This window comes from Macaca mulatta, chromosome 1 (assembly GCF_049350105.2).
Source record: "Macaca mulatta isolate MMU2019108-1 chromosome 1, T2T-MMU8v2.0, whole genome shotgun sequence".
Lineage (NCBI taxonomy): Eukaryota > Metazoa > Chordata > Mammalia > Primates > Cercopithecidae > Macaca > Macaca mulatta.
This window is the reverse complement of record NC_133406.1, coordinates 177099181-177120974: the sequence shown is the minus strand read 5'-3', so window position 1 is coordinate 177120974 and position 21794 is coordinate 177099181. Positions and strand designations below refer to the sequence as shown.

The window sequence follows — 21794 nt, the reverse complement described above, 5'->3', positions numbered from 1 at the left end:
AGTTTCTATTTACCTCTTTATAGGCGTCTGTTTATCTGTAATATGTTATATTTACAAAGGATTTTTTATTTGTATTTATACTTTCACAATTATTTTCTTATAGATGAGTTTTGTGCCCATGAAAAAACTTTCCATTTGCCATCCACAGTGGCAATGCAAAGTTATATGTGGGCATAAGGAAGGATCATGGGATAATATATATTAGGAAGCAGTGAGATCTGGTTTTTCACTCCTGAGTCCACATCTGGTCAATTTCAAAGGTTATGCTTTTCAAAGGATGGATTTGGTAAGCATTTAGTCTTTTTTTTTTTTTTTTTAGATGGAGTCTCGCTCTGTCGCCAGGCTAGAGTGCAGTGGTGCAATCTTGGCTCACTGCAACCTCTGCCTCCCAGGTTCAAGCGATTCTCCTGCCTCAGCCTCCCAAGTAGCTGGGACTACAGGCACGTGCCACCATGCCCAGCTAATTTTTGTATTTTTAGTAAAGATGGGGTTTCACCATGTCGGTTGGCCAGGATGGTCTCGATCTCCTGACCTCATGATCCGCCTGCCTTGGCCTTCCAAAGTGCTGGGATTATAGGCTTGAGCCACCATCCCTGGCCAACGATTAGTCTTAAAAATGACTTTCAGTTATATTGGATTTCTTCTTGTATCAAAATAGGACATAAGAAGATTATGATTTCTCTGATTTGGCAGGGCAGAAATAGAACTAAACTCAGAATTTAGATGAGCAGCTTTATTTTGTATATGAGTCTTCAGAATGACCTAAAATATACCTAAGTTGTTTTTTGTTTGTTTGTTTATTTATTTATTTAGAGATAGGGTCTCACTCTGTCACCCAGGCTGGAGTGCAGTGATACAGTTCCCTGTAACTTTGAACTCCTGGGTGAAAATGATCTTCCTGCCTTCGCATTTCAAGTAGCTAGGACTACAGATGTATTATTATTATTATTATTGTTATTATTTTTAGAGATAGGATCTTGCTATGTTGTCCAGGCTGGTCTCCAATTCCTAGCTTCAAGCAATCTTTCCACCTTGGCTTCCCAAAGTGCTGGGATGATAGGTATGAGCCACTGTGTCTAGCCTTATACCTGGGTTTTGAAAGGAATTTTTGGACATAATACCTGAAAGGATTCTTTTGGATTAGTCTGTGCTGAAGGGCACTTAGCTATTATACACAACTAAGAATTCCTTAGATTTAATATATTTAACAGAGACAGCTGCTAGCTTTTATAGGAAGCCTTTGGGCTCCAAAAAGCTCTTAGGAAGTACATAGACAGATACCATTTGCTTTCTTTCTTTTTTTTTTTTTTTTTTTTTGAGACAGAGTCGTGCGCTATCGTGTACAGTGGCACGATCTCGGCTCATTGCAACCTCCACTTCCGGGGTCAAGTGATTCTCCTGCCTCAGCCTCCGAAGTAACTGGGATTATAGACGCCCACCACCATGCCCGGCTAATTTTTGTATTTTTAATAGAGGCGAGGTTTCACCATGTTGCCCAGGCTGGTCTCAAACTCCTGACATCAAATGATCCACCCACCTCAGCCTCCCAAAGTGCTGGGATTACAGGTGTGAACCACCATGCCCAGCCTGCTTTCTTTTATAGAACTGGAGAATAAAATGTTTTCCTATACAGATGTTCTGGTACTCATGATAAATATCCAACATTTGATAGGAAACAGAATTTCATATAAAGCTGATTTATTTGGGATTCTGCATCTTTTTTTATAGTCCATATTACATTTAAAAAAGTAAAATTCCAGTGCTTTCATCCAAATAATTGAACTCTTACAAATGTGGTTAATTTATACAGTAGCGAACCATTTCAAAATATATTTAATTTTTATTTTATGTCATTGAAATCTGATTTAGAAATCATATATTTATATTTGAATCAAATTAGGAAACCATAATCTAGAATATTATTACTTTTTTTTAAAGGAGCTCAGTGTTCACATTAAAAAATTACCCTATGATTTATCTTTGCTTTCTGTTGAGGGTATTTGCATCACAGATATTTTTGAAGATTATTGGGGAAGATTTAGAAGATAATATAACTTACCTGTTACAGTTTTAGGCATTTGTTTCAAAAATATATAAAGGACTACTATATCTAGTGATCTCATAATGAGATTACCATTAATAAAATGAATTTGAAACCTGTAAAAAGATTGATAGAACTATAATCGATTTTGTAAATATTTATTTAAAAATTATTTCTAATGTGTCCCTTTCAGAAGAAATATTAAAAGCTTTAAATTAAAAGATGAAAAGATTAAGACTGATGATTGTTTTGTTTCATTGTTTTGAGAAAAGGTGTTTGGATGGACTGGTGAACTAGGACCTGGAATTTACTGGTTAATTCCTTCTACAACTGGCTGTAGGCTGAGGAAAAAAATAAACCCAGTAACAGATGAAGCCCAACTTGTATACAGAGATCAAACAGGGAAATTATTCCTTACAAAGGAATTTAAGTAAGTTTTGTTTATTAATGTTAGAATTATAACATCTAGGCTGGATAGATATTTATAGCCTGTGTTACTCCCTTTCCTTTGGCCAGCTTCCACCCCCATCCTCAGATTCTAATTCACCAATTCAACTCTTGTGACAAGCTGTATGAACTTGGAGGATGTTCTGCTGAGTTAAATAAGCCAGGCACAGAAGGATAAATACTGTATGATCTCACTTATATGTGGGAGCTTTATTATTATTATTTTTAATAGAGACAGAGTTTTGCTCTGTTACCCAGGCTGGAGTACACTGGCACAATCATAGCTCACTGCAGCCTCAGACTCTGGGGCTCAGGTGATCCTCCCACCTCAGCCTCCTGAGTAGCAGTAGCTGGGATTACAGGTGCTTGCCAGCATACCTGGCTAATTTTTTTTGAAGAGATGGGAGTCTTGCTATTATGTTGCCCAGGGTGGTCTCAAACTCCTGACCTCAAGCGAGCATCCTGCCTCAGCCTTTCAAAGTGCTGGTATTGTAGGTGTGAGCCACCACACCCAGCCTTATATGTGTGATCTTACAAAGTCAAACCCATAGAAACAGAGGGTAGAAGAGTGGTTATAGCAGCTGGGAGTGGTGGGGGGGTTGGGGACAGGTTGGTGAAAGGATACAAAATTTCAGTTTGATAAGAGGAATAAGTTCAGGAGATCTGCTGACAATATGGTGATTGTAGTTATATATTATATCCTTGAAAATTGCTAAGAGAATAGATATTAAATGTTCCCACTAGAAAAAAGGATGATAAATATGTAAGATAATGGATATGTTAATTAGCTTGATTTAGTCATTCCACAATGTATACATATATCAAAAAATCACATTGTACACCATAAATACATATATCAAAACAAAACAACTCATCCTCTGAGCATCTGAAAATGTTCCTCCATTTGCAGATCTGGGATTGTCATTTACTTCTGGGTTCCACACATTTGGCAAGTCAACTTCAGTCAAACATCTACCAATTTCTCCCTATAGGTAGAGAAGAAGAAGAAAGTAGATTGGAGAAAGGAAAAAAGAAGGGAACTACTACTATTCATTGAGTTCTTACTATGCATTGAGATACTGTGGTTGCTCTAGAAGCTTTTTTATCTCATGTAATACTGGACTGAGCCAAAACTGTATTTGGATACATTAACTTTAGTTTAAAGAAATTGTATAACATTCCTTTTGAATGTTATCCTCATAGAACCCTTCTTCAGTGTAGTTGCCTTAGTGACAAGAAATAACTAACTATTTTTATAATTTTAGGTCTACTTTATCAGATATATTTGAAGTAATTGATTTAGATGGAAATGGTCTTCTTAGCCTTGAAGAATATAATTTTTTTGAATTGAGAACAAGTGGTGAGAAATGTGATGAAGATGCTTGGGCTGTCTGCAGAGGTAAGCACTTTTCTTTTTCTTAACAGATGTATAAAAAAATATATATATAGCACATTTTCATCTCTAAGAAATAAATCAAACTTCTCCATGATATATTATTATAGCATTTAGGACAGTTTGAAAATAGTAGCATTGTTTGTAAATGCTAACATTTATTTTTCTTAAATTGGTAGTTGGTATAATACTCAACTTAAAAGAAAGTGTGAATTACTTAATCATAATTTCAGTTTTGAGCCTCTACTCTTTGGGGTTTAGAAGACAAAAAACTTGTCCTTGCGCTTGATACCACTGGGCCTGAAGTGGTCAAGAGCCACAAACTGTGACCAGGAGAGGGCAGCAAAAAGCCAAAAAGCTAGAGGTTTACTTACAAATTAAGGTTTCCAGGAAGTTGTTTATATTATACATGTTAAAAATTCTTCAATGCTTTTCGTATTTGAGTTGAATTTAAAAAGTCCATCTATGGAAATATTGAAGCCAAAATGCCAAGGTGGACAAAGAAAATCACTGAGAATGAGGCAAAGTCAGTTATCACTTAGAAGGAGTCTGAGAAGACGTACTTGCATATTTAAGCCAAAGACTGCAAGGTCAGAGGGAAAGCCAAAAAGCCATAGCCAACTATAGATCACAGAACAAGAGGTGTGAGGAGACCAGAATGCAGTCAAGAGAGATTAACTCACGTATGCTTTCACTGGGATAGTAATGTGTGGATCTTAAAATGGTCTAAGCTTGGCAAAGTGAGCCAGGTTGGGAGTCTGTTTACCTAGACAGCAAGTAGGGTAGAAGTATATTATTTATATAAAGGAATCTTTCAGTATTTCTCTTTTAGCTGAAAGTTAATATAATCAACAACAATACATGTATATTGATTTATAATATTAAACTTTGATTAATAAAATTCATAATATACATGAGTATTATCTATAGGAAGATGTAATTATCTTGTAACTTTAACGATATAATCTTTTAATTGGCACTAGAGAACATTCTATAAGAGTGAATTTGTGGCTTTCTGATGGTAAAGTTGGTGATAAGTAAAATTCTAATTTAAAAATTTAGTTAAATTGGCAGAGTTGACGGTTAACATTTTTTGAGAGCTTACCATCTACCATGTACCAGCTGCTGCTCTATGCACTTCTACACGCCAAGTCTATGAAGTAGTACTTTATTATTCTCACTTTATAAATCAGGAAATAGAATTAGAGGTTAAGTAACTTGACCAAGGCTACACAGCAAGAAAGTTTCACAAATAGGCTCCAGAACTTTGAACTCCATACTATCGAAAAGTCTCCAAGAGTTATTGACTTAGAAAATGATTTGGAGGAATGTTTACTTTACAAACAATAATACTGCAAAGAAATGAGAGCTTTTAAGGTTTTAATGTTTCCCCTGAATAATAAGAAAATGTACTGTTTATCTGTAAGATTATTTTAATAAACTTTTTTTACACTTAAAGATGCTTTTATTTTATTTTGTTTATTAATAAACTTTATTTTTAGAGCAATTTTAGGTTTACAGAAAAACATAGGCTGGGTGCTGTGTCTCATGCTTATAATCCTAGCACTCTGGAAGGCTAAGGTGGGAGGATTACTTGAGGCTAGGATTTCAAGACCAGCCTGGACAACAGAACATATTGTCTCTTAAAAAAAAAAATAAAAAACATTGGCCTGTAATCCCAGGATTTTTTGAGTCTGGGGTGGGTGGATCACTTGAGGTCAGTAGTTCAAGACCAGCTTGGCCAACATGGTGAAACCCCACCTGTACTAAAAATACAAAAATTATCCAAGTGTGGTGGCAGGTACCTGTAATCCCAGCTACTTGGGAGGCTGAGGCAGGAGAATCACTTGAGCTTGGGAGGTGAAGGTTGTAGTGAGCCGATATCATGCCACTGCACTCCAGCCTGGGTGACAGAGTGAGACTCTGTCTCAAAAAAAAAAAAAAAAAAAGAAATAGATCCATATATTCCTCCTCACCCTCACCCACAAGTTTTCCCTATTATTCACATCTTGCATTTGTATGGTACCTTTGTTACAATTGATGAGTGAATATTGATACATAATTATTAACTAAAGTTCATAGTTTACATTAGGTTCACGCTTTTTGTTCGTTTAAGATAGAGTTGCTCTGTTAGCCAGGATGGAGTGCAGTGGTACGATCTCGACTCACGGCAACCCCTGCCTCCAGGCTCAAGTGATCCTCTCACGTTAGCCTCCTGAGTAGCTAGGACTACAGGTGTGTGCCACCACACCCAGCTAATTTTTGTATTTTTTTGTTGAGATGAGTTTCACCATGTTGCCCAGGCTGGTCTCAAACCCCTGGAGGGTTCACTCTTGTCTTGTACAGGTCTATGGATTTTGACAAATATATAACATCATGTATCCACCATTACAATATCATACACAAAGGACTATCCTTTCTCCATTGAATTGCCTTTGCTCCTTTGTCAAATATCAGTTGAATATATTTGTGTCAGTCTATTTCTGGGCTCTCTATTCTGTTCCATTGATGTATTCATCATTCTTTCACCATTACCACACTATCTTGATTACTGTAGCTTTATAGTAAGTCTTAGAGTCAAGTGTTAATAAATTTTTTAAAAATTAATGAGGATTGAGAATTTTAAGTTTTAAAAGGTAGATTAGTTTTTGATAGTCTCTATAGTACAGTATCTAGATACGTTTTTTAATGTATTTGTATTATATATCAAATAATCTTTTTCATCTTGCTTTTCTACATAGTAGCTCTAACCTTGATTTTTGTGTTACTGTTTCTCTTCACGATTGAATTTAATCTGCATTTATTTTTTTCCCCTTAAAAAACATGAATAACTTTCAACTCTAAACTTTTTTTTTTTTTTTTTTGAGACAGAGTCTCGCTCTGTCATCTAGGCTGTAGTACAGTGGCACAGTCTCAGCTTACTGCAACCTCCGCCTTCCGGTCTCAAGTGATTCTCTGCCTTAGCCTCCCGAGCAGCTGAGACTACAGGTGTGTGCCAGCATGCTGGGCTAATTTAATTTTTTGTATTTTTAGTAGAGACGGGGTTTTGCCATGTTGGCCAGGCTGGTCTCGAACTCCTGAGCTCAGGCGATCCACCTGCCTCGGCCTCCCAAAATGCTGGAATTACAGGCATGAGTCACTGCGCCCGGCTTCTAAATGTTTTAAGCTATTAAATCAGTCAGCCAGTTTTAGACAGTTATGTCTCTGCTGCCTTTCTCACAATAATGCATACAAAAGAGATGCTATCTCAAATAAAAGTACCCATTTCCCTTGGGTATATTATAGATGGGAGTTGGGAAATAAAATCTTCCCTGTTGTAGGATAGCTAATAAAATATCCATAATAAATAACTACTTATTATCCATCTTATAGACAAATTCAGGAATTATACATGTCTAGATACTTCTAGGTAAATTTAGTTTTGTTCGTAAATAGTGTTAAAATGGGCATAGACTTACCTGGGAAAATGTGGTTGATTCATGGATTCCAAAGTGCTCCCCATTATCTATCTGTCTTTCAAGACTCAGGGACAATTTAGCTAAAATTAGAGGAATCAGGCATATAGTAATCTTAAATATGACACTATTTATATCTTTCTTTCTGAAACCCTAGTAGTTTGGGGAGTATTATATCAAATTCATCCAGTTTCTGCTGACTTTAAGTGGCAAATACATATGAAGCATTTTATATAACAATGTATGCTCTAAATAGGCAGGCAGATTGGAATTTATCTAGAAATATTACAGTTTCCTCTAATTTTAGAATATATTTGCACTATTTATAATTTCAGGATTTGTTGAAAAACGAAATTGTGTACTATGATGTATCTATGCTGAGTTATGTTTTGAGCCATTTTTATTCCACTTCTATACTGCTCATAGATTCATAGGCCTCTTTTAAAATAAATATCTATGAATAATAATATATCATAGACATTTTATTAAAGTTATGAATTTTTAAATTATGTAAGAAAAAACTTTTCGTTGTTTAAACAGATAATTTTGATACAAAGAGGAATGAACTAACAAGACAAGGATTTATGGATTTGAATCTAATGGAAGCTAATGATCGAGAGGGAGATCCTTGTGACCTTTGGGTAACTCTACACTCTATGGGCTACAATAAAGCTCTGGAGTTGACAGAGGTAAAGTATTCTTAAAGTTTTGCCAGTGGGTTTAGTGTACATAATATTTTACTTTATGAATGTTTTCCTGACATATAACTTTTGAATTGGGCACCCACATCTTTGAACTTTAGTATATGAATGAATCCTGGGTGCAACAACATGTTTCTGTTAGTTTATACAAGTTCTTGTTCTCACCTGAAATTTAGTTACTGCCAACATTAAAATAATTCAAAGACAAAAGAGTTTAAACACATAATATGCAAGAAAAAAATTTGATATTAAAAAAATTAAAATTGGAAAAGGCAATTTGAGTTACTAAAGTCTCATTTATATAGGGAAACAATTTGTCTTAACAGTGTAAAGTCTCTCTTAGAATAAGGAGAATTTATCTGTATTACACCTTGGATTTCTGACCTTTTATAAAGGGTACTTTTGGGGTTAATATTTGTAAAATACTTGGAACAGTGGCTGGCTCATACAAAGCACTGTGTATGTATCAGCTATCATCATCATTATTATCATTAACATGATAGGTATAGAAGTTGAATAGGACACATAATAACTGTTCCTGATCAGTTGAACAGATTTAAAACCTTTTTTCTTACTAAATTTCTTTATTGTTTCTCATTAAATTCTTATTACTTATTTCTTTATTTTTTCTTATTAAATTCTCTAATTTAGGCTGTAGAATTACAGATTACACATTCACTGTATCAGCCTATGAAGATCCTCTGTTAAAGAGCAATATAACTTCTTTATAAGGGCATTGCCTCTTTATCACTGTAACTGAATAGTTGCTCTTTTACTGAATTTGATAGGTAAAACTTACATGTTTAGTTTTGCCCCCTTTTTGTTTTTCTGTTTTCCTTTTTAAAATAGAATTTCATGATATTAATTTCTTTCTAGATTCAGAACTGGGAGAATTTACTTTCTTTTTTAAAGTTTAAGCACTACATGACTTTCTATTTCCCTTTCGTATGGGTTAACAGGTAGTTGAGAGCTAAATATTGTGCTAAATTTAAGTAGCATCCCATAATCTAGGTTTTATTATTACAGTCTTCCCCATCTTCCTTATCACATATATTGTTAATAGTTTTACAATGAATAATTTACAGTTAATAGTTTTCTTGCTTGTTGTTTGCTTCCTATATTAAGTTAGTAGGATAAAGAAAATAAGTAAATAAAACACCAAGCCCATGAAAAGAAAAAATAATAAAACTATAGGGCAACTCTTTTAGAGGTGATAAGATTTTAATTTAAAAATTTTAGAATGTGCAAAAATCACTAGTATTCCTATATACCCACAATAGTCAAGTTGAGAGCCAAATCACGAAAGAACTCCCATTCGCAATTGCCACAAAAAGAATAAAACACCTAGGAGTACAGTGAACAAGGGGGGCCAGCAATCTCTACAAGGAGAACTACAAACTACTACTCAAAGAAATCAGAGATGACACAAACAAATGGAAAAATATTCGATGCTCATAGATAGGAAGAATCAATATCATTAAAATGGCCATACTGCCCAAAGCAATTTATAGATTCAATGATATTCCCACGAAACTACCATTGGCATTCTTTACAGAACTAGAAAAAAATTTTTAAAATTCATATGGAACCAAAAAAGAGCCTGAATAGCCAAGGCAATCCTAAGCAAAAAGAACAAAGCTGGAGGCATCACACTACCTAATTTCAAACTATACTACAGGGCTACAGTAACCAAAACAGCATACTACAGGGCTACAGTACTACAGGGCTACAGTAACCAAAACTGGTACAAGAACAAACATATAGACCAATGGAACAGAATAGAACATTCAGAAATAAGACTGCACACCTACACCTGTTTGATCTTTGACAAACCTGACAAAAACAAACAATGGGGAAAGGATTCTCTGTTCAATAAATGGTGCTGAGATAACTGGCTAGCCATATGCAGAAGATAGAAACTGGACCCTTTTCTTACACCATATACAAAAGTTAACTCAAGATGGATTAAAGACTGAAATGTAAAACCCAAAAGTGTAAAAACTCTGGGAGACAACCTAGGCAATACCATTCAAGACATAGCCATGGGGAAAGATTTCATGGTGAAGATGCCATAAGCAATTGCAACAAAAGCAAAAATTGACAAATGGGATCTAATTAAATTAAAGAGCTGTGCAGCAAAAGAAACTATCAACAGAGTAAATAGACAACCTACAGAATGGGAGAAAATTTTTGAGCCGGGCGCGGTGGCTCACGCCTGTAATCCCAGCACTTTGGGAGGCCGAGGCGGGCAGATCACAAGGTCAGGAGATCGAGACCACGGTGAAACCTCGTCTCTACTAAAAATACAAAAAATTAGCCGGGCGCGGTGGCGGGCGCCTGTAGTCCCAGCTACTCAGGAGGCTGAGGCAGGAGAATGGCATGAACCCGGGAGGCGGAGCTTGGAGTGAGCCGAGATCGCGCCACTGCACTCCAGCCTGGGCGACAGAGCGAGACTCCGTCTCAAAAAAAAAAAAAAAAAAAAAAAAAAAAGAAAATTTTTGCAAACTATGCATCTGACAAAGGTCTAATATCCAATATCTATAAAGAACTTCAACAAATTTACAAGAAAAAAAATTCCATTAAAAAGTGAGCAAATGAACAGACACTTCAAATGAAGATATACATGCAGCCAACAATCATATGAAAAAAGTTCGACATCACTGATCATTAGAGAAATGCAAATCAAAACCACAGTGAAATACCATTTCACACCAGTCCGAATGGCCATTATGAAAAAGTCAAAAAACAAAAGGTGCTGGTGAGATTGTGGAGAAAAAGGAATGCTTATACACTGTTGGTGCGAGTGTACATGAGTTCAACCATTGTGGAAGACAGTGTGGTGATTCCTCAAAGACCTAAAGACAAATATTTAACCCAGCAATCCTATTACTGGATATACACCTAAAGGAATGTAAATTGTTTTATAAAGACACATACACATGTATGTTCATTGCAGCACTATTCGCAATAGCAAAGACATGGAATTAACCTAAATGCCCATCAGTGGAAAACAGGATAAAGAAAATGTGGTAAATATACACCATGGGATACTATGCAGCCATAAAAAAGAATGAGGTCATGTCCTTTGCGGGGACATGGATGGAGCTGGAAGCCATTATTCTTAGACTAATGCAGGAACTGAAAACCAAATGCGACATGTTCTCATTTATAAGTGGGAGCTAAATAATGAGAACACATGGACACATACAGGGGAACAACGCACACTAGGGCCTATCAGAGGGTGAAGAGTACAAGGAGGGAGAGGATCAGGAAAAATAACGAATGGGTACTAGGCTTAATACCTGGGTGATGAAATAATCTGTACAACAAACTCCTATGACACATGTTTACCTGTGTAACAAATCTGCACATGTACCCCTGAACTTAAAAGTGTAAAAAAAAAAAAGAAAAAAAATTAGAGAATATGTTTTAACATGGACCTTTTAAGATGTTTTACTTTCAGTGAATATTCAAATATTGATCCTCTTTGGTTGAATAAAACTGATAGCCATGACTTATATTACCAGAATTTACTAGTACTGAACAAATAAACCTTTAAAAATGTCATACTCATAATTATTGTAAATAATCTTTAAAAATTTTTACAGAGGTGATGTGTATGAAAAATCAACCCAGGCCTTCTTTTTAGTGCAATGATTTTTCATTCTACTATTTCTCTTAAAAAGGCAAATTTATTATTGCCAAAGGTTGAAGTTGATTAAAATATTTTTAAAGACAAAAATTTCTGTTTATGGTCTACTAAAATTAACTTCAGACTTCTTTCTTTTATTTCCTTAAAAGATGACCACCAATTTGTGAATTTATTCAGTTATTCAACAAATACTTATTGAATACCTACTATGTGATAACTGCAGGAAAGAGGCACTGAGGATACAAAGATGAATAAAATAGTCAAAGGTCCTGCCCTTATGAAATTTATATGCCACGGAGAATGATTAATTAATTAAAATTATATCGGCCAGGCGCAGTGGCTCACGCCTGTCATCCCAGCACTTTGGGAGGCCGAGGCAGGTGGATCACCTGAGGTCAGGAGTTCAAGACCAGCCTGGCCAACATGGTGAAACCTTGTCTCTACTAAAAATACAAAAATCAGCCGGATGTGGTGGCGGGCACCTGTAATCCCAGCTACTTGGGAGGCTGAGGCAGGAGAATCACTTGAACCCAGGAGGCAGAAGTTGCAGTGAGCCAGGACCACACCACTGCACTGCAGCCTGGGCGACAAGAACAAAACTTCATCTCAAAAAAAAAAAAAATTTCCAAGGTGTTCTGAAACAGCTCAAAGGCTGAAGTAGAGAACAGAAAACAGTGGGGGAGTGAGGGAGATTGAAGTGGCCAGAGCAGATCCCTCTGCGGAGGTGGCACTTAAGCTTTAACCTGAAGTGGGAGGACAAGGTACCCATGTGAAAATGCATGAGGATAATCTTCCAAGTGGAGAGAACACTATGTATGAAGGGCTTCATTTGCTCTAGGATCTGAAAGATCAGGGTAGCTGATGCATAGAGACACAGGAGACCAGGTTGGATGGAGAGGCAAAGGCTCTTTATGACATTGGCTTTTTACCACATTGTAGGCTGTGGTAAAAAGACTAAGGTAGATGTTAGAAAAATTTCATTCCGAATGCAGAAAATATTTTTAGGTCTCATATTTTAAAGGTGTTTTTAGATTAAACTTTAGTCAGTGCTCTGTGTCCATGCAGTAAGCTTCGATTGTAAATGTAATAATTTCTTTAGAACCGTTTGATGAATTCTTTCTGTAGCCCTCACCTTAGAAAAGATAATTAAATAACATGGTATTTGTTAGCATTGAACCAAATGGAGAGATGGTATTATGGCTTAAAGAAGGTAATGTATTACTGGTTTGCTAGAGGTTATTCTTTTCTTTTCTATGGACATTATCAGTTAATATTCTATTAAAAAGTCAGGATTTCATGCTTGCTTATTACTCAATTCATAGTACTAAAATTTTCCTCTAAAAGTATATTAGAAGGACAAGCTGGAAGGTGTAGCATATCTTCTTATATGGTAACATATTAATAATTTATTTAAAATTCTATCAAAAGGCTAAAACAAGATTTTTTTTTTTCCTATCAGGCATGTCCATTTGTCATTGATATCTATGCAGAAAAATGCAAGCCAAAAATTAAAGCTGTCCATATGGAGGCATGTAGTGGACAACTTGAGAAGGCCATTTGTAAATCTGTTCTTAGCAAGGGTGATGCCAAAGTAATGGATGGCTATGAAAATATAATCGTGCATACTTACAGTTGTGACACCTGGATAACGTCAGTTATTGAAAACAAGGTATCAATTATGAGGTGGTTTTCCTCATTTTGCTATAAAGCTTACTAATAATTCCTTGCTCTGTTCCTACATGGTAATTAAGTATCCCATCACATTTATAATGTATATAATGTATAATTAATTTTTCTTGTCAGGTTTCTAACTCAAACTGGGAGTGATAATTTTTATATGGTTTTTAAAGGTTTCTAATTTTTTTCTCTTAAAATATTAGGAAAATTAAACATTTGGGTATCAATGCGAATAGAGCACAATCTGGATACAAAGTATTTTATTTAGTTTGTTTCTAAACATTTTTACATATACATAACTATTTAAATAATATCATGTTTTAAAGAAATATTATAAACAAAGAAAAAAATTTCAACCCAGCTTTTTACACTAACATTGCAGAGATCCTATAGATTATCATTATTTAATCTAACTAAATGTATTCTACTGTCCAATACCTACTTTCATCAAGCTGATTATTTCTACCTTTGGCTCTCTTCCCTGCTATTAATACTATTGATATTACAGGTCAAGAGAATAAGAGCATAAATTCTTAGTCAGAAATATCCAGTTCTCTAGAAATTATAAATTTTCATAAAACTTTATATAAGATGGCTAGGTGCTCAGTACTGTTGACTTATTTCTTTTAGGTCCTAGGTGAGCCATATTTTTATGCCTGCCATAAATTTCTTAAAATACTTAAAATTTGGTGGCATTTTTAGTCAACCTGAGAATATATTATGTAACTATTTTAGTCACAGTAGGAGCCACCAGAAAATGTAAAACTTGATCTCTGTGTTCAAGGAGTTTATGGCCTATAATTGGAAAGACAAAATTAATACTCTCGAAAGACATCAGAGAATAATTAAACGTTACATAATGTAATACTGTTTGTGTGTGTGACAGGAGTTTCATTCTGTTTCTCTTGTAGTTGTTAATTTGAACCATAGAAGTTGGGGAAGGATTTGTTATGAGGGGGAAGGGAACTGTGATATGGGATTCGAGCATTGAAGGAGACTAGGATTTAGATATGCAGACAGACAGCCTTTAGAAGCAGGGGAAACAGTGTAAGGAGAAACAAGGGGAAGGGTATATATGAAGTATAAAGGAAAGAGTGAGAATATCTGCTTTGCAGAAATGGACAGCTTTATTTGAAGGAGGATTAGGAGGTAAATAACATACAGAATGGATCCAAATTATATATGTTATCTTGAAAACGAGATAGAGGAGTTTAGACTTGATTAACTAAGCTTGGGTCCCCACCTAGTAGATTGCAGTTTTCAAATGGACCAATCGTGCCTCAGAGGGTGATTCCTAGAATCCATCATGGTTCCCTTTCTGTCCTCTATATTTTATTAGGGTTAAAAAGGTGAAGGGAGTCACACTACCTTACCCCAACTCCTCTGTTCTGCTATCAACTATCAGTTCTCAATTCTCTGCCTCTGTTTTCCTCAAGGAAAATTCAACTCTCTTCACCAAAATGTGATAATAATGCTAACATTTTACACCTTATTGTGTGCCAGGCATTTACTTCTCACAACAACCCTATGAGATAAGTGCTATTTTCATTTTACAAACAGGAAACTGAAGCACAGAGCAGTTAAATAACTGGCAAATGATTACACAGCTAAGTAGTAGAAGACTTGAGAAATAAATTCAGATAGTCTAACATTATACTACCCCCTTAGTAGTCATTAGGGTATGATCGCAGATTCTTACTAGGGGAATAGTTTGATTCCTGCATATTTCCCATTTATCAGCGTCATTCTGCTTTCCCTTGTTCCCTGTCCATCCTAGAGGCCATTGTCTATTATCTCAGTTGTCACTTCTTCCAAAAAGTCTTCCTTGAAACCCCAGTCCAAGCTAATGTTCATCTTCTGTGTTTCTATAGATCCTTCTAAATACCTCTATTACAAGACTCAGCAGTGTTCTGTAATTGTCATTTTATTTGTCTGTCTCCCCTAGGGTGTGAGCTAGGAGTCAGTAATTCTATCTTTTATCTCAGTGCACCTAGACTCTAAAACAATGCCCGATACAAAGTTGATAATAAATATATTTATATATTGTGAATGAAGGAGTAAAAAGATGTTTTAGACACATTAGTTGGAAGGTAGTATTAAAATGAATGGAAGTTGAAAAAACTAGAGATAACAACAAAAGAAACAGACTATTGCTATCCTAAGTCAAGGATGAAATAATGTGACCCTAGTATCCATAATACCCTGGGAATGAAGATTAACAGGTGAGTAAATTTAAGTCACATTTAAAAGAAAAAGTTTATATAAATGGTGACAAATTGGAAAGAAAATGAGAAAAAGTAACAGAAACAAAGTTGAAAGCAGCAGCCAAATTGTATAAATTTGTAGTGCACTATATGATGTTAAAACAGAATTTCAGGGTTTATTCTGAGGCTTATATTTGTAATTAAAGAAAGGACTAGCAACTTATGAAACTTTTTTTTTTTATAGTCAGATGAGAAAGTGATTATTCACATCAACAATGAGCTAAGTAAAAACTGTGTAAACAACAGAGGACTCAACATATTTGCGGTAGAAGTGGGACCCAAATCTACAATGGTAATGTATTATTTTCTAAATAAAGCCTTTTGTTTTATGTCTTTGAAAAAAATTTCCTATTAATGCTATGAGTAAACATGTAGATACAAAATGGAGTGGAAAATTATTTTAAGTATATTTGTATCAGTATCATTCTATACTCAGAGACAGGAGACTTTGGTTCTAATCCAGTTCTGTCACTGTTTGTTTGAGTGACTATGGGAAGTTCATTTACTTCTATGTTCCAGTCTCTTTAAATGTAAAATTAAGATAATATCACTAGGCTGGACGCAGTGGCTCACGCCTGTAATCCCAGCACTTTGGGAGGCCGAGGCGGCTGGATCACCTGAGGTCAGGAGTTCGTGACCAGCCTGGCCAACATGGTGAAACCCCGTCTCTACAAAAATACAAAAATTAGCCAGGCGTGGTGGCAGACGCCTGTAATCCCAGCTACTCAGGAGGCTGAGGCAGGAGAATCGCTTGAACCTGGGAGATGGAGGTTGCAGTGAGCCGAGATCACGCCATCGCACTCCAGCCTGGGCGACAAGAGTAAGACTCCGTCTCAAAAAAAAAAAAAAGATGTCACTAGTTTTATGTACTTCACAAAGTTAATGTAAAGATTAAAATGATGTACATGAAAGTAGTTTTTTACATCATATAGAAATGTAAAGTATTAATAAGAATTTTGATAACCCAAAATGCTTTTTATCTGCATTATTAAGATTTTCTAAAGTATCCTGAGAAGGAAAATGCCTCTGAGTTTTAGATAAGTAAGTAAGTCAAGAGCTAGAAAACAGCTATAGTTCCAGTGTTAGCAGAACTCTGGGTTTCTGATTTAGCCAGGAGTTCAAAGGCAGGGACAGATCAATAGAGCTACCTACTGGGCAAGTGAAGGGAGAAAGGAAAAAGCTTCCTATTCTTACCCTTTCTATTTCCATACTGTCCATTAAATCCTAAAATATTCTGGAACAGGATAAAGAGATTATCTTTTCTGTTTCTCCAATTAAGATTTTAGAAAATGCTCTAGGCTTAGCAAGGAAAGGATATTTTCTCCTCTTTCTACCACTCTACCCACATTCACACACACCAACTGACAGCTACTATATTAGGGTAGAATTTAGACTGGATTATCCTGTTAGACCTCAGATCATAGATTGCTAGTCTCTGCTAAGGACAAATGTTGTAGAATTTTATCTGTACAGGGATATTCTCATACAAGGCCTAGAAACGTTGTCCTATTTAAAAATTAGCCAAAAATAACAATATATAAAAAGAATAAAAGCTTTCTATTTTTATATGCAGGTTTGTCAACATGTAATGCCTCTGAATGAACGACAAGAATGGATATATTATTGTATATATTCTCTTATTTCTTAAATAATTATACTTAGAACTTACCAAACTAAGAATTATTTCAGATTTAGCCTGTTATTTATTAAACAACTAAATGCTACTTAATTTAACTGATGTACCTAAATAATAATCTATTCAATTTATATGCATTTTCATTTTATGTCAATGCTATGTACCTTATTATTAAAATATACATAATGCTTTCATTGTGTAGTGTTCTTATTTAGTAGGAAATCTAAGCACATTTTATTTTTGAATAGTTAAGTCAATAAAATTACAGGTAAGATTTTTTAAAGTAGTATTGAACACATTCGGCAAAATCCTCTATACTTTAGGTTTTTGTACTCTTAAAAACAAAACAAAACAAAACAAAAACTGGCCAGGTGTGGTGGCTGATGCCTGTAATACCAGCACTTTATGAGGCTGAGGCAGGAGGATTACTTGAGTCCAAGAGTTTGAGTCTGCAGTGAGCTATTGTCATACCACTGCACTCAAGCATGTCTCTAAAAAGGATAAATAAATAAAAGGTAAATACAAAGTAGCCATTTAGTTTTCCTATCACACAAAAGAAATTAAAGCAAAATTTGGAAAAATTTATTTTTATGTAAAGAAGCCAAAATCTAATGACAATAGTAGGAATATTTTGTTCTAATAGTAAACTTTAATGAATTTATTTGTGGATTGCTTTTAATTAAATATATTATGAAATAATAGGAATTAAATTTATGTTACATTTAATAAAGTAGTACAGGGTATGAACAATTATATTAAACAGTTCATAACTGTATGACAATATCAGTAACAGAATACGTGCCAGTAAATTTCAGCTTTTGAAATATCAATACCATTATGGCAGTATATTATTTTTGTACCCAGTACATATTAGCACGTAGTTTAGATGTCATTTGGGTTTTTAACCCTTGATTTAGCTATCCATAAAATGGGTTATCATCTAGCAGTTTGAATTCTTCAGATGATGTGTCTTTAAAAGTAATGAAATGTGAAAACATTTTATTAATTGCTAAATGCCTTGTAAGTCCAATAAATGTGATCATATATTCTATTTCACAACGTATTGAGTTACAAGAAATTAATTACCTGGCTGTGATACTGAAAGCATACAATGAAATTGTTATCTATGTCCCAAATTGTAAAGGAGTTTTTATAATAGGACGACAAGTGACATATAGTGGTATACTGGATCATAAAAACTCAAGAAAAGGAATAATGAGCATTTAAGACTTACCTTCCACCACTGTCATCACTTAGACGTATCAGGCCTTTTTCCCACCTTTTCATTACTCACTTATTACAGGGAAAAAACAAACATACTGTCTTAATCATTCTATTTTCAACTAGTCACTAGAAAAGACAAAGATATTTTGTTTCAAATTAAACTTTCTTCCAAGTAAATGAAAACCCAAGGGAATCAGCTATATAATGAATACAAACTAGGTTACATTTTTTTTTTTTTTTGTATCTTTAAGTAAATTGCTTTTTGAAGATTACTTGAGCACTGTGGTACTAGAATATCCAGAAAAACTTAATTCAAGTCCTCAAATACTTGACTCATAGGTTGGTAGTAATTCTGTAACCCACCAAATATAATTGACTGACATGTAAGAATGTTTTCTTTAAGTTTGTGTGGTGCTTCCTTTTTTCAGGGCAGTTTTGCACAGATTGACCATGTTATTTTCAAAGGTAATTTTGCATGTGGTTTAATTTTAAAAGCACATTATCCAGCCTTACTAAAAAGACATCTAGATGAGCTGGGCATGGTGGCTTCTGCCTATAATCCCAGCACTTTGGGAGACTGAGGCCAGAGGATTGCTTTAACCTAGGAGTTTTTGGGACCAGCCTGAGCAACATGGCAAAACCCTGTCTTTACAAAAAATACAAAAATTAGCCAGGAGTGGTGATGCACACTTGTAGTTCCAGCTACCCAGGAGGCTGAGGTGGGAGGATCACTTGAGCCCGAGGCAGAGGTTGCAGTGGGCTGAGATTACACCACTGCACTCCAGCCTGGGTGACAGAGTGAGGTTCTCTCAAAGAAAAAAAAGACATCTAGATGTGTCAGATCTCTTCTGTGTTCCAGATTCCATCCCTGCCTGTCTCCTCAGTGTGCCCATTAAAACTCCCCAGGGAACGAATTTTATCTACAAACATTCCCTCAGTATTGGCTTTCCCCCATTATTATTTATACATATTTGAGACTCTTTAAGAAGCTTCTCATTCCCCATCTCTTTCTATCATCTTATTTCTGTCCTCCCTGTCACAGCAAAGGGACATGAAAAGAATTGTTCACATTGTTATGCCCACTTTCTTGACTCCCACTCACTGTTTCCACTGAGTTACCAAACAGTGGTTGCTCCCTCCCAGGACATCAATAACTTTCTTGTTATTAAATCTGAAGGATATTTTAAAGTCTCCTCTCCAGTGTTAGACATTGTTGATCTTTTGGAGACACCACATTCTTCAGATTTTCTTTTCACCTTTGACTATTTTTTTTCACCCAAACTTCTATATTCTCTCAATTTCCACATCTCTCCTACCTTTGTATGTAACATTTCCTTTTTGCCTCCCTGTCCCCTCTTCTTCCTCCAGACATCAGTGAATATGTCACTCTTCCCAAAAATCCTTTCCTGATTACTCTCCTGACCAACTACTTTGATGGTACTAACACTTAGTACTCACCCTTTGGTGTAGCACTATCATATTTGAATTGGTGTTCATTTATCTGTACCTTTGACTAGGTTGAAAACAGAAGAGTTAAAACCTAGCATATACCATAGAAACTGTAATAGATATAAAATAAATATTGGAAAGATAGTTGGATAAAATGAGTAGAAAATTAAAATGAATGTACATGTATGAATATTTCTGAGTTCTTTAGCATATTTATAAATTAAAACTAGAAATATAAAAATTAAATCTCATTACTATTCAATTCTCTTTACCCAGATGTTTTTATTTCATTAGCAAATTTTAAAAAAATTATCTAACATTCAGTTTTAAGTTATAGACTTACATGATCACTGTAACTCCTTCCAACTTTAACGTTTTATAGTTCTAATATTTTAAAACAAATTTAAAGGTTAAGTATCAAGTACTGTTATATATATATATATGAGCCATGCCATATTCTTATTTAGTAATTTTGTTGATTTTACATTAGATATTGGGGTAGAAATTTTTTTGAAAAAGTCAATGGCCTTCTTTTAAAATCTTTTTGATTTAGGTTAAATATGAAGCAGAAACTTAATGTATACTACACTAATATTTTGAATATAACCCAGGAAAATGGATGTGTATTTCCGATTTTGGCCACCAGAGGGTGAGCATATTATTTTATTTATTAGAGAGATGGATAGTATTGTATTTCTCTGCACTGTGTTAGGTCCTTTATGACTTCTAAGACTACTTTTGGCAAACTGTATTGGCCACTATGGCTATATGCATATCCAGGCATATAACACCCATTTTTGTTGAGACAGAGTCTTGCTCTGTCACTCAGGCTGGACTGCAGTAGGTGCGATCTCAGCTCACTGCAGCCTTGATTTTCTGGGCTCAGGTGATTCTTCCACCTCAGCCTTCCCAGTAGCTGGTATTACAGGCCCGCGCTACCACGCCCAGCTGGTTTTTGTTTTGTTTTGTTTTGTTTTTTTGTAGAGGCAGGGTTTTGCCATGTTGCCCAGGCTGCTCTAAAACTCCTGGGGTCAAGCGATTGGGTGCCTTGGCCTCTCAAAGTGCTGAGATTACAGGCATGAGACACAGACCCCAGCCACCACTCATTCTTATTAGAGAACATATTCTAATCTATAACGTGGATACTAAGCCTTCTTCTCATTACTAATGAGTCTTCATGAGTTTGCAAGTTTAAAAGCATTCAAAATTAGCCCTGCTATCTTTACGTAGTCTTATAAAGCCTATCTTTGATGCTTAGCCTAGCTTAATTTCTGGGGGAAAAAAGAACTGTGTAATGATTTGAGGAAAAATAAAGCACATAGTGGACCTGATTTAGAGGATATAGATGAGATTCACGTGGTAAGGTAATGTGTGAGCCAGGAACTCCAGGAATCATTATTGAAAGTCTGAGGGGTAGGCCAGACACGGTGGCTCACGCCTGTCATCTCAGCACTTGGGAGGCCGAGGCTGGCAGATCACCTGAGGTCAGGAGTTCGAGACCAGCCTGGCCAACGTGGTGAAACTCTGTCTCTACTAAAAATATAAAAATTAGCTGGGCGTGGTGGCAGGCGCCTGTAATCCCAGCTACTTGGGAGACTGAGGCAGGAAAATCGCTTGAACCCTGGAGGCAGAGGTTGCAGTGAGCCGAGATCGCATCATTGCATTCCAGCCTGGGCGACAAGAGCGAGACTCTATCTCAAAAACAACAACAACAACAACAAACAAAAAATAACAAAGTCTGGGGGGGGCAAAGAACTTTGGTTGGTTTTAAGTGTCTGTACTTGTTACCCATGGCTAGTACTATGTAAGGAAATGAATAAGATACCCTCAATTCTTATGAGTAATTCACAAGCTG

The 21794-nt window shown here is 35.5% G+C and overlaps 1 protein-coding gene across 7 annotated transcripts in view; it reads left to right on the top strand.

The window, feature by feature from the left end:
• The window catches only part of EFCAB7 (EF-hand calcium binding domain 7), a 46056-nt gene extending 28596 nt beyond the window's left edge, over positions 1-17460 (top strand). For 6 of the 7 annotated variants that reach the window (XM_028829672.2, XM_028829598.2, XM_077940699.1 and 3 more), the window contains 6 exons: positions 2314-2471; positions 3754-3887; positions 7877-8025; positions 13149-13358; positions 15815-15922; positions 17204-17460. In XM_028829672.2, coding sequence (XP_028685505.1) covers positions 2314-2471; positions 3754-3887; positions 7877-8025; positions 13149-13358; positions 15815-15922; positions 17204-17278 — 834 coding nt within the window. In that variant the 3' untranslated portion in view covers positions 17279-17460. 7 annotated transcript variants of the gene reach the window in all.
• Positions 17461-21794: the final 4334 nt, after the last annotated feature.